Source organism: Mobula birostris, chromosome 29, assembly GCF_030028105.1.
Source record: "Mobula birostris isolate sMobBir1 chromosome 29, sMobBir1.hap1, whole genome shotgun sequence".
NCBI lineage: Eukaryota > Metazoa > Chordata > Chondrichthyes > Myliobatiformes > Myliobatidae > Mobula > Mobula birostris.
Genome location: NC_092398.1, coordinates 30,376,877 through 30,390,084, shown reverse-complemented (window position 1 = coordinate 30,390,084; position 13,208 = coordinate 30,376,877). Strand labels below are relative to the sequence as shown.

Below are 13,208 nucleotides of genomic sequence, written 5' to 3'. Positions count from 1 at the left end.
GCAGATGCTGAAAACCTGAAATAAAATGCTAAAATGCTCAAGAGGTCAGGCAGCATCTGTCAAGAGAAAAAAATCAGAATGAAAGTTAAAATTTTAAAAAATGCAGATGCTGTAAACCTGTAATAAAAATATTAGAAATATTTAGCAAGTCAGGTAGTATCAGCAGAGAAAGAACAACAGAGTGAACATTTCCGTTTGAAGACTATACTGGGTACTATACTCTCTCCACAGAAACTGTCTGACCTGCTGAGTATTTCCAACATTTTCTGCGTTTTTGTTTTGAGTCAAGGACGTTCAGTCAGGTCAGACCCTCTGCTAGACTTGGCTGCCGGTTTGTGTGGCTCATCTCATCGAGGGATGACTGCAGGATGCAAATGGCAGAAGCCTCCGTGCAGTTGTTGCCCTGATCTGTTGAGTGTTTCACAGCACGTTCTGATGTGTGCTGTATCTGTTTCTGCTCGGGCCAGGTTGGTTGGAGGGGAGCCGCATTGGGCCGCAGTAGGGTGAGGAAATGGAAGCCTGGCTCAAGAGCTTATTGGCAAAGAGAGAGCAAGCCTGAGGGAAATATCCCCCATACTGGACAGCAAATGGACACAGACAGACACAGGCAAACGCACTTACAGGCACAAACATGTTTGCACACACTCAAACAAACAAAAATCCGCACACGCTATCTTGTACATACATATTCAGACACACAAATAATTGCATATATAATACACTTTCTAACATGTACAAACACTAAATTGCATGCAGACAGGCAAACTTGAATAGACATGTGATCAAAAGTAGCCACATATGCAAACCAAAAGCACACATGTATGCACAATCCTCATGTATGACTACTCAGTATGAAATGCACACACCTCAAAAACATCCCCCACATATTCAATACAAATATGTGCGCGTGCGCGTGCACACACACACACACACACACACACACACACACACACACACACACAGACACAACTAAAATGCAAACACACTACTTCACTTGAACTGTGATGGAAATTCTGGAAAATGAAGAATGGTAAAGTGAAATTAAGAGTTAAAAAAGAGAGATGTCACCTGGTGTTTTTTGGTTCAGACTGAAGGGCTGAAAATCCCAACCCACCCTGTAAAGTACTGGAATTAAATTAATTTTCTGAAGTGGCCCCAGGCACCAAATTAATCAGGTCTTTGAACACACATTTGCGGCCTCGCCCAGGATGCCCAAATGAGAAATCTGATGCTGCCGTCGTGTTGGGTGTGAACTGAGACTGGCAGTGATGTCAGTCCAAAAGCAGCTTTACTCTAATTTCTAATTTACGATAATTTTTTCCCACCTTCTCTCTTTTTCCATTCTTCATTCTGATTATCCTTTAACCCCTCTCTTCTCCTCACCAGCCCACCACTGCCTTCTGGTGTCTCTCCTCCTTTTCTTTCTGCCATGTTCCACTCTCCTCTCCTGTCGGATTCCTCCTTCTTCAGTCCTTTACCTCTTCCACCTATCACCTCCCAACTTTTAATTCACCTCCTCCCCCAAACTCCCACCTTCCCCTCACCTGGTTTCGCCTATCACCTGCCTGTTTTTAATCCTTCCCCACCTTATTCTGGCTTCTGCCCCCTTTCTTTCCAGTTCTGAAGAAGGATCTCAGCCCAAAACATCAACTTTTTATTCCCCTCCATAGATGCTGCCTGACGTGTTGAGTTCCGCCAGCATTAGGGTTAGGGTTAACTTCTTGTGTGTTTACTCTGCTGCTGCCTTGGGTTGATGCTGTTAGCTGACTCAGCTCTATTGCTCTGCAAAGGTGTCACTTGCTTGATAAAACACCACCACCCTCCCCTTCTCCCCTAACCCTATCAGACTCTGAAATAAAAAAACTTCCTGCTTCCTCCCTTAAACCACCCCCACCGCCACTGCCTCTGCACTAGAAACTATCCCACTTCGCTGACAAATGTCAATGTATTTCAGAGAAACAAGTGAGTGATGCAGAGCTGAAGAAGTTACAAGCACGCCAGTCTGCAATGGAGAAGGACCTAGAAGAGTGTACGTATGCTACTCCCCCCTTTCATGAGACTGGTCCAGAATATCTGTCTTCACATGCAGTCTGATAGTTTTGCACATGGACACAGACACATCTGCAGAGAAAAAACTCAAGTCAGAGCAAGTGGGAAACACATTACATGGGTACTTGTCATTGTTTTTTATCAAGAAGTAGGATATGAAGAGTAGCGAGATCAGGGAGGGGTATGCTGATCTTCTGGGGCATGTTGACATCAAGGGGGAGGAAGTGGTGGGCTCTTGAAGAACATTAAATTGAATAAGTTCCCAGACCTGAAGGGATCTATTGAGAGAGGTAAGAGAGAAGATTAGCTGTATTTATCAGATTACATGAAATCTTACAGTGAAATGTGTCCTTTGCATCAACGACCAACACGGTCCAAGCATTCTGCTGGGGATAACCCACAAGTGTTGCCACACTTTTGGTGCCAGCACAGCATGCCCACAACTTACATACCCTAACCTGTACGTACTTGGAATGTGGGAAGAAACCGAAGCACCCGGAGGAATCCCACATAGTCGTACAGACGATGTATGTGGCACCATGGTGGCCATGTGGATATTTTGTGGATGTCTGAAGAAGAGAAATTCAGATTGTATACTGGTATACAGTCTGATATTCAATGTACTTTGAAACAATCTCCTTACAGCAGAGGGAACTGAACTCTGATGGGTGATTGTTAGTGCCATATAGCGATTGTGCTAACTGCTACAGTACCGTGCCACCCCTTGCCAGGATTGTTGAGACTTTGACAAAGAATTAGAGATTATTAGCTACAAGGAGAGACAGGACAAACTTGGATCGTTTTCTCTGTAGTGTTGGAGGTCTGATCGGATTATGAGAGGCATAGACAGGGGACACAGCCAGAGTTCTTTTCCCAGGGTAAAAATGTCAAATACTGGAGGGCTCTGCTTTAAGGTGGGAGGGGGGAACTTTTAAAGGAGATGTGTGGGACAAGTTTTTACGATGGTGTGCCACAAGGCTCAGTGCTGGGCCCTCAGCCATTCACAGTTTATTTTTGGGATTTGAATGGGAGGGGAGAATGTGATGTGTCCGAAGAATGGAGGGCCAGGTGTAAAATTGAGGTGAGTGGAGTACACAAAGGGAAGGGGACAGAGGGGAATGCGGGGTGGGCATGAGGAGACAGATGGAGTGCAGTGTGGGTCGAGTGGGTGTTAATATACTGACACAGCCCTCAGAGTAAATACAGAGAGGCAGATCATAGCTGGTTGGAGAGCTTAGGACAAGGAGCAGAATCATAGAACATAGAACAGTAGATCATCGTACAGGCCCTTCAACCCATGACGTTGTGTCGACCTTTTAACCTACTGTAAGATCGATTTATGCCTTCCATCCCATATAGCTGGCAATTTTTCTTTCAGCCATGTATCTAAGAGTCATCTTAAGTGCCCCCTAATGGCTCTGCCTTTACCAGAAACCATGGCAGCACATTCCACACACCCACCACTCACTGTGTAAAGACCTTACATTTGACCTACCCCCTATAATTTCATCCAATCTCCTTAAAATTGTGCCCCCCCCTCCCATTTTAGCCATTTCTGTCCTAGGAAAAAGTCTCTGTCTGTCCTCTCAATCTATGCCTCTTATCATCTTATACATATTTATCAGGTCACCTCTCGTCCTTTGCTCCTGGGAGAAAAGCCCTAGTTTGTTCAACCTTTCCTCATAGAACGTGCTGTCTAATCCAGGCAACATCCTGGTAAATCTCTGCAGCCTCAGAATCAGATTTATTATCACTGTCTTACGTGGCATGTAGATTGCTGTTTTGTGGCAGCAATGCAGTACAAATAAATTACAGAATAATTTGTGCAAAAAATGGAAGATGAAGAGGTATTCGTGGACAACAACAGGAATTCTGCAGATGCTGGAAATTCAAAGTATTCGTGGTCCATTCAGAAATCTAATGATAGAAGGGATGAAGATGTTGCTGAATCACTGAGCGTGGGTCCTTGAGCTCCTGTAATGTGGCCATTCTGGATGAGCTGAGGTGAAATCACAGGGATCATGATTGTCTATTGCAGTGTCTTTATGAGCTAATTCAAAGTTGGACTCGCTGGGAAAGAGGGAACAACAGTTGCTTGTCAGTCTATTGCGTTTCCTTGTTCTGTGAATGCCCGCAAAAAAGAAGCCAGGGTCATGTATGGTGATGTAATATGTAGTTTGATAATACATTTACTTTGAACTTTGAACTTTAATCAGGTAGGAAGAGCTGGAGGATCAGCAATAACTTTATCGAATCGTTCTCTCCCCCACCCCACCCACAACCCTCTCCCCATCCTCTCTAGCAACCCAACGGAAGAGCATGATCAGAATGTGATAATTGTCAGTGTTCATTGCCAACTGTCAGACACAATCCCTATTAGATAAAATTCAGTTAAACTCACACTTGTGAAGATAAACACAGGAAATAGCCAGCACATGAGGGTAATCTGATTTCAACAAGGTCCCGTGGTAGTCAGAACTCTTCAGTTTAACTTTTCAGCCTAAGTGAAGCCTAGATCACACAGCTTTGTCACCAGTGTTTGATACTCCCTGCACACACACTGCACCTAATTAGTGTGGTATGAGGGAGAGAAAGAAAAGACACAGGAGACTGCTGATGCTGGAAATCTGGAGCAAAAAAAAACAGACTGCTAGAGGAACTCAGCATCTGTGAGGGAGGTAGATAGTCGCCATTTCGGGTCAAAACTCTTCATCTACACTGAAGGAGTAGAGGGGAGTTAATCAGAGGCAAGGAGGAGAGGAAGAGCAAGTGTTGGCTAGCAATGGGGGGAAGGGGTGGAACCAAGTGAGGAGGGGCAGATGGAGTGGAGGTAGTTGGTGTATAGAGGAGAGGAGATATGGTGGCACAGGAGCTGATGGGTGGTAGGTGGATCCAGGTGAGGAGATAGACAGATGGACATACAGTATAGAGGAGACAGCACAGGAACAGATCATTTAGCCCACAATGTTGTGCTGAACGAGCTAAAAAGCAAATTAAAAATACACAAACACTGATCCATCCTGCCTGTACCATGTCCATATCCTTCCATCTTCCTCACATTTATGTGCCTATCCAAACATCTCTTAAAAACCTCTAAAGTATTTGCCTCTTCCACCAAAGCAGGCAGCGCATTCCAGACACCCACCACTCTTTGAGTAAAAAAACTTACCCCTCACATCTCCCTTGACCCTACCCCCTTTCACCTTCAATGCATGCCCTTTGGTATTAGACATTTCAACCCTGGGAAACAGATACTCCCTGTGTACACTCTCTATACCTCTCATAGTCTTATATACTTCTATCAGGTCTCCCCTCAGTCTCTGATGCTCCAGAGAAAACAACCCAAGTTTATCCAGCATCTCATGATAGCACATGCTCTCTAAACCAGAGAAGGGGATGCAGATATCTGATGCATAGAGGAGAAGGAGGGTGGGATAGCGCAGGAGCAGAAGGTTGATAGGTGGAGCCAGATAAGGAGGCGTGATGGGCAGATGGAGAATGGAAATATAGATAGCTGGTATATAGAGGAAAAGGGGAGGGGTGGCACAGAAGCTGATGGATAATAGGTGGATCCAGGTGAGGAGGGGCGATAGGTAGATGGAGGAGAGGAAAGAAAATAGTAACAGAAGCTGGGAGGTGAGATGTGGAGGTGACAAAAGGCTGCATATGTTGGAATCTGAGAGAAGAGGATGTGGAGTGTGGAGCATAAGGGTGGTGGAGAGAGCAGATGGGAACAGGGAGGGGAAGGGACCCAGTGGGAGGAATATGTGGGTGATGGGCAGATGGAATGGGTGGAGAAGGATAGTGGGAGGCTTGGGAAGGTGTAGGAGAAACTGAGTAGATGGGGAAGAGAAAAGGGATAGAGGGTGGACCAGAATGCCTGAAATTGGAATAGATTAGCTTGGCATAAATGTCCTCCAGACTGACCTGGATAGCCTCTGGGTGGGAAGCAGGGAGCTGAACTCATGGGCACAAGTTAATTTCTTCTGTCCCATGCCCAGTCGAGACTGGTAAAATAATTTTGAAACTTAAATAACAACAGCACATTTGAAAAGCAATTGCTCACCATTCCTTCCATCTGAGACATGCCCCGTGTCTGAAAGTAACACAAACCCTGTTCTCTCCTTGTCTGCAGTGAATCATGAGATCTTCTGCCTGGAGGCAACATGCAACAAGAAGGAAGGTATGAGACCAGTCAGAGTGTGATGAGCGCGATGGCATCCAGCATCCTCACCCATCATTTTCCACCTGCAGAAATGCCTTGCACACGGCCGTCTGCTGGTTGGAGTCTAGAGTGACCCAGAGCTATTCTTATCATCGGATAGTGCCTTAGAGTCGGGGATGACTTCCATTCCAGTTCTGGGGTGGCTAATGAGACCCGAGGAGGAATCCACGGTCTCTCTCACAACCGGAGAAAGTGGTCACTCACCTTGTGAATGGGTGGGTAGCTTGTGAGGCAGTGGGGCTTGCATAGTAACTCCATGTGCTCCTGATGCACGCTTCACGGCTTATCATCCCATTCCAAATAAGCCTCTTTGAGCTGGGATTCCCACAAGGAATGTTAACATTTCCTCAGAGCATCCTTGAACCTTCTCCCCTGTCCGTCTGGCAATCTGTTCCCATGGCAAAGCTCAGGAGTCTGCTCTCGGGCATGCAGCTCCAATGTGGTTGACTGGGTATAACTAGATCCTTGATACTAGTGTAGACACTGAATCAACAAACAATCTGCTGGAGGAACTCAGTGGACCAAGCAGCATCTGTGAGAGGAGGAGAATGGTTTGGGGTCAGAAAATGCATCAGTGGTGACCTGAAATGTGAATTCCTTCCCACCCATGCTCCTGACAGATGCTGTTCAACCTGCTAAGTTCCTCTAGCTGGTTGTTTGCTGCTCCACATTCAGTCATCTCTCTCGTGTCTCTGAGAAGACGCTAATATCTTTACATACACTTATCATGAAATCTGAAGATGTTGTGCTGAGCTTCCTCTGAGCCTTGATATCCTGCTAGAGATAGCAAAGGTCTCAGTAGCACAGTAGAGCAGGAATCTTTGCTGCCTTGTAGATCATGGGTTTGGTATTGGAATTGGTTTATTATTGTCACATGTACCAAGATATAGTGGAAAACTTGTCTTGCATACTGTTCATACAGATCAGATCATTACACAGTGCATTATGCTAGTACGCGGTAAAACAATAACAATGCAGAATAAACTGTAACAGTTACAAAGAAAGTGCAGTGCAGATAAAAGATAAGGTACAAGATCATAATTAGGTAGACTGTAAGGCCAAGAATCAATCTTATCATTCAAGAGTGTGATAACAGTGGGTTAGAAGCTGTCTTTGAGCCTGGTGGTGCATGCCTTAAGGCTTTTGCATCTTCAGCCTGATGGGAGAGGGTAGATAAGAGAATGGTGTCTGGTAATTTCAGGCTCCAGCCAGCTCTGAGACTGGGTGGAAGTCAGTGCTGTTGGATCACAGCTTAATTAACACTCCTTCAGTGATTTCCACACCTGTCAACCACCCGCCCTCCTTCCTGTCCATCCCTCCTTCCTTCTCGTGCATCCCTGTCCCTCCCCCTCCGTCCTCTCCCTCCTCCCCATACATCCTGTCCTCCCCGTCCCATCCCTTCCTCCTACCCATCCATTGCATCCTCCCATCCCTCCTCATCATCCATCCTGTCTATCCATCCCTCCTGCTCATCAATCCCTCCCTCCTTCCCTACTGCCTACGTCCTCCTGCATCTCCCCCCGCCCCACCAAATGGTCCTGAAACTGCATTCCTCTGACATTGCCCACATCGCCCTTCGCCCTTGCTCACTGCCTCCCTCCTTGGCTCGCCTGATTCCTCACTCCTCCACTCCACTGAGGGGGGCAGCATAATACGTCACTGGTGAGATTGCTGACTCTATGCACTGTTTCGACCCTGACCTCCGGTACTTGGTCTGTGTGGAGTCCGCGCTTTCTTCCTGTGATCGGCTGAGTTTCTCCCTAGTGTTCTGGTTCCCTCCCACATCCCAACGACAAGCGAGGTTGGTGGTTTACTTTGCAACTGCAAATGGCCCCCCAGTGTGCAGGTGAACAGTAGAACCTGGCAGGAGTTAAATGAGAATAAAGGACCATGTAAATGGGTCAGCATCAAGTCAGTGGGCCAAAGGGCCCGCGACCACCTCTCCGTGGTCCTATTCGGCCTTTCTCTCTGACACAGAATAGGTTGTGGGAAGCACGCAGGTGAACAGGACTCTGTGATCTGCTGTTGCCTTGATGGACTGAATGGCTTCTTGCATCACGTCGAAACATGAAAGCTATCAAAATACCAGAAACTGTCCAGATGAGCTCATGTAAATGATGAGTTCACAGAGTGTTTATAAGAGCAGCACACTCTGGAGCCAAGCAAAAGTGGTATTGTGGCATGCAAAAGAATGAATTAAATAATCACTCTGAAGAATCCCCGATGTAGCAACTGTCATAATAAAGTTAGCTTTTCCATTCAGTTTAAGGGGGAGATGGGCCCAAGACTAGGAGAGTTAATGAAGAACATTAAGACAGCTAAGTAAAGCACAGTCACAGGATAGGTCGGTCAAGATACAATGATGGACATTTAAGGGCATCTTTCAAAAGGCATGGAATGGTTACATTCCAGCAAGGGAAAACATTCCAGGAAGAGCGCTCATATTTCACGGTTAATCAGACTTGAGAGAAAGCCATGTCATTATGTAAAGAGAGATTGAACACACCACGAGGTTGCTCAGAATATAAAGTCTGACTGAAAATTCAGTGAGGAAGCAAAAGTTTGGGGTAAGATTAGGCAGAAATATAAAACAGGGTTTCAGGATTTACAATGAAAAGTTTTTTTTAATGGGTAGACAGGGTAGGTCACAAGAGACTGCAGATGCTGAAAATCTGGAGCTACACATGAAATGAGATCATAAGACATAGGAGCAACACACACAAAGTGCTGGAGGAACTCAGCAGGCCAGGCAGCATTTATGGAGAAGAGTACAGTCGACATTTCGGGCCAAAACCCTTCAGCAGGACTGGGGAAAAAAAAGCTGAGGAGTAGATTTGAAAGGTGGGGGAAGGGGAGAGAGAAACAGCAGGTGATAGGTGAAACTTGGAGGGGAAGGGATGAAGCAAAGAGCAAGGAAGTTGATTGGTGAAAGAGACAAAAGGCCATGGAAGGAAAAAGGGGTGGGGGGGGGAGGAGCACCCGAGGGAGGCGATGGGCAGGCATGGAGATAGTATAGGAGGGAAAAGGGAATGGGAAATGGTGAAGGGGGGCGGTTAGGCAGCATCTATAGAGGGAAATGGACAGTTAATGTTTTGGGCCAAGGCTCTTCATCTGGACTGAAAATAAAGGGGAGTTTGTTGGTATAAAAAAGTAGGGGTGGAGCAAGAGTTGGCAGGTGATGGGTGGATCCAGTCTAGGAGGATGATAGGCAAGTGAGAGCAGGGAGTGGGAATAATATGCACAAGGAATTCTGCAGATGCTGGAAATCTTGCACAACAGACTCAAAATGCTGGGGGAACTCAGCAGGTCAGGTAGCATCTGTGGAGGGAAATAAGCAGTCAACATTTCAAGCTGACCCCAATCATCAGGGTCCTGATGAAGAGTTTTGACCCAAAATATCACTAGTTCCTTTCTGACCTCCTCAGAGGGCAGTGTAGTAGCATTGTGGTGAACATAACACTTTACATCACCAGTTACAAGATGGGGGTTCAGTTCCTGCCACTTTCTGTCAGGAGTCTGTACATTCTCCCCATGGCCACTTGGGGTTCCTCCCACATTCCAAAGGTGCATGGGTTAGGGTTAGTGAGTTGTGGGCACGCTCTTGGGGGCTACCACCAGCACATCTTGGACTCTGTTAGTCATTAATATAATGCATTTCACTGTCTTGTTTTGATGTATATGTGACAAAAAGAAAGCTAATCTTCAAAATACTTAAAGATGCTGCTTGGCCTGCTGAGTTCCTTCAGCAGATTGTTTGTTGCTCTGGATTCCAGCACATGCAGTCACTCTGAAAAGGTTCTAGTCTGCACACTGAGGGGATTTACTTCCGTTCTCTTGCCTTATTCACCCACAGTGGAGGCTCTTCCTCTTACCCACTTCCACAACCTGGTGAAGGGCCTTTGATTGGAAATACTAATTCCTTTTCTCTTCCCAATCTACTGAATGTTTTCAGCAATTTCTAGAGCACCACACAGAATGCTGGGGGATCTCAGTGGTTCAGGCAGCATCTGTGGAGGGAAATAGACTGTCATTGTTTCAGGACTGGAAAGAAGGTTAGGGAGGTAGTGGGGGGAAGGGTTGGAGCAAGAGTTGGTGGGTGATAGGTGGATTCAAATGAGAGGAAGAAGATGGGCATTTTCTTTTTTCCATTTTAGATTCAGAATCAGTTTGATGATCATTGTTTTGTAATGTGAAATTTGTTTTGCGGTAGCATCGCATTTTAAAAAATTGACTTTACACTCAGTGGCCACTGTATTAGACAGACCTGTACACCTGCTTATTAATGCATATATCTAATCAGCAACTCAGTGCATAAAAGCATGCTGATGTGGTCAAGAGGTTCAGTTGTTGTTCAGACCAAATATTGGAATGGGGAAGAAATGTGATCTAAGTGACTTTGACCGTGGAATGATTTTGGTGCAGACAGGGTGGTTTGAGTATCTCAAACTGGTGATCTCTTGGGTTTTTCATGCACAACACTCTAGAGTTTACAGAGAATGGTGTGATAAACCAAAAAAAAACAAATAGTAAGTGGCAGTTCTGTGGGGGAAAACGGCCTATTAATGAGGGAGGTTGGAGGAGAATGGCCAGATTGGTTCAGGCTGACATGAAGGTGGCAATAAGTCAAAGAACCACACGGTATAACAGTGATGTGCAGAAGAGCATGTAGGTTTTCACAAGTAAAATGGTGGAGGCGTTTTATGTTTCAGAAAAGCCCTAGCAACTCATTTATTGAACACCAAAAGCTGAACACAAAGCGTGCTAGAAGTCCTTTACGTAATTACCTCATCATGTCAGACCTGCCTCTTAAAGTGAACCCCCATCCAATGTCGGCGGTTGTGAATTCTGTACGTTTCCACCAATTACATTACCCTACAAGCATTTCTGAATGCACAATACATCAAACCTTGAAGTGGATAGGCTACAGCAGAAGTCCACAAACATGCATTCTGTGGCCACTTTATTAAGTAGGAGGTACCTAATGAAGTGGCCACTGAGTGTATTTTCTATCAGTCTTCTCAATAGAGAATACAAGTAATAACCCAATGCATTGAGTTATACAGCACATAGCATCAAAACAGACCCCACCCAGCCCAATTAGTCCATGTTGAACCCATCCAAGCTAATTCCATTTACTAGAAACTACAGAGAGTTGTGGACACAGTCAGTACATCACGGAAACCAGCATCCCCTCCGTCTATCCTTCCGGCAGCCTTGGTTAAAGACCCCAGCAACTCTGGACATTCTTTCTTCTCTCCTCTTTGGGTAGAAAATACAAAAGACTGAAGCATGTACCACCAGTCTCAAAAGTAGCATCTGTCCCGCTGTGACTCTTGATTGGACTACCAAGATGGCGCTGGTGAGACATGGCGACATTTTGCTGACAGATAACAAAACTACATAGGATTCTACTAACTACACCATTTATGGACTACAATCATTGCTATGCGCAGCCTGTAATTCCCTTTGGGAGGTGTGCCTTTGAACCATCTGTATCACCTGGAGTTTTTGCGATATCCTGAAGGATTCAGCGAGCTGGACTCTAGAGAATGCAAATAATGCTGTGGCGGCCATTGCTGGAGCGGACTTGCAGCTGGGTTGAAGCAGCAAGACCTGGGCCCAGGAGTGATAAACGAACTGATGTTTATCCAGTTTAAGCGCCAGGCCAGAGTAAAGTGTTTAAACCTTCAGCCAAGGGTGAAAGACGAACTGATGTTCAGCATAAAACTCCGTGAGGCTGTGGCCTCGACCAGCTACTGTGCTGATCTGGCTCTGTGGCTGTGGCTGTGGCGTTGACCAGCTACTGTGCTGAACTGGCTCTGTGGCTGTGGCTGTGGCCTCGACCAGTTACTGTGCTGAACTGGCTCTGTGACTGTGGCCCAGACGAGCTACTACGCTGAACTGAGCCTGTGGCTGTGGCCTGGACGAGCTACTGTGCTGACTGGCTCTGTGGCTGTGGCTGTGGCCTTGACCAGCTACTGTGCTGAACTGGCTCTGTGGCTGTGGCTGTGGCCTCGACCAGCTACTGTGCTGAACTGGCTCTGTGGCTGAGGCTGTGGCCTTGACCAGCTACTGTGCTGAACTGGCTCTGTGGCTGTGGCTGTGGCCTCGACCAGCTACTGTGCTGAACTGGCTCTGTGGCTGTGGCTGTGGCCTGGACGAGCTACTGTGCTGATTGGCTCTGTGGCTGTGGCCTCAACCAGCTACTGCACTGAACTGGCTCTGTGGCTGTGGCCTGGACCAGCTACTGTGCTGAACTGAGCCTGTGGCTATGGATTCATTTTCGAGAAGTCTGCAGTTCATATTGTATGTATCATTTGTTTACATTTTTTAATCATTTGTATGATTTTCTCTTTCTTTGCACATTTAGATGTTTGTCTTTGTTTTGTGGGGATTTTCGTGAATTCTGTTGTGTTGCTTTGTTTCATGCCGCCTACAAGAAGGTGAATCTCGAGGTTGTACATGGAATACTGCACGTACTTCAATAATAAATCTTCTGTGCACTTTGAACTCTTGTGTGATAAGACATACTCTTAACCTCACAATTCATCACTGCAGCTGTCCTGCTCTCAAGGACAGCTTCTATCCCACTGTTATAAGACTATTTATTTATTTTATTTAGAGATATTAGATTAGATTAGATTATGAAGACACGTAGTCCTCTTTTATTGTCATTTAGTAATGCATGCATTAAGAAATGATACAATATTTCCTCCGGTGTGATATCACAAAACACAGGACAGACCAAGACTGAAAAAACTGACAAAACCACATAATTATAACATATAGTTACAACAGTGCAACAATACCATAACTTGATGGAGAAGTCCATGAGCACAGTAAAGTTGAAAGTCTCTCAAATGTCCCACATCTCACACAGACGGAGAGAAGGAAGAAAAACTCTCCCTGCCTTACCCGACCACGACCTGACTCC

General features: G+C 45.8%; 1 protein-coding gene across 2 annotated transcripts in view; it reads left to right on the top strand.

Moving 5' to 3' along the window:
- The window catches only part of LOC140190099 (synaptonemal complex central element protein 1-like), a 61,433-nt gene that overhangs the window by 6,949 nt on the left and 41,276 nt on the right, over positions 1–13,208 (top strand). For both annotated transcript variants that reach the window (XM_072246584.1, XM_072246583.1), the window contains exons 3-4: positions 1,955–2,029; positions 6,185–6,232. In XM_072246584.1, the coding sequence (XP_072102685.1) occupies positions 1,955–2,029; positions 6,185–6,232 (123 nt within the window). The remainder of the gene's footprint in view (positions 1–1,954; positions 2,030–6,184; positions 6,233–13,208) is intronic.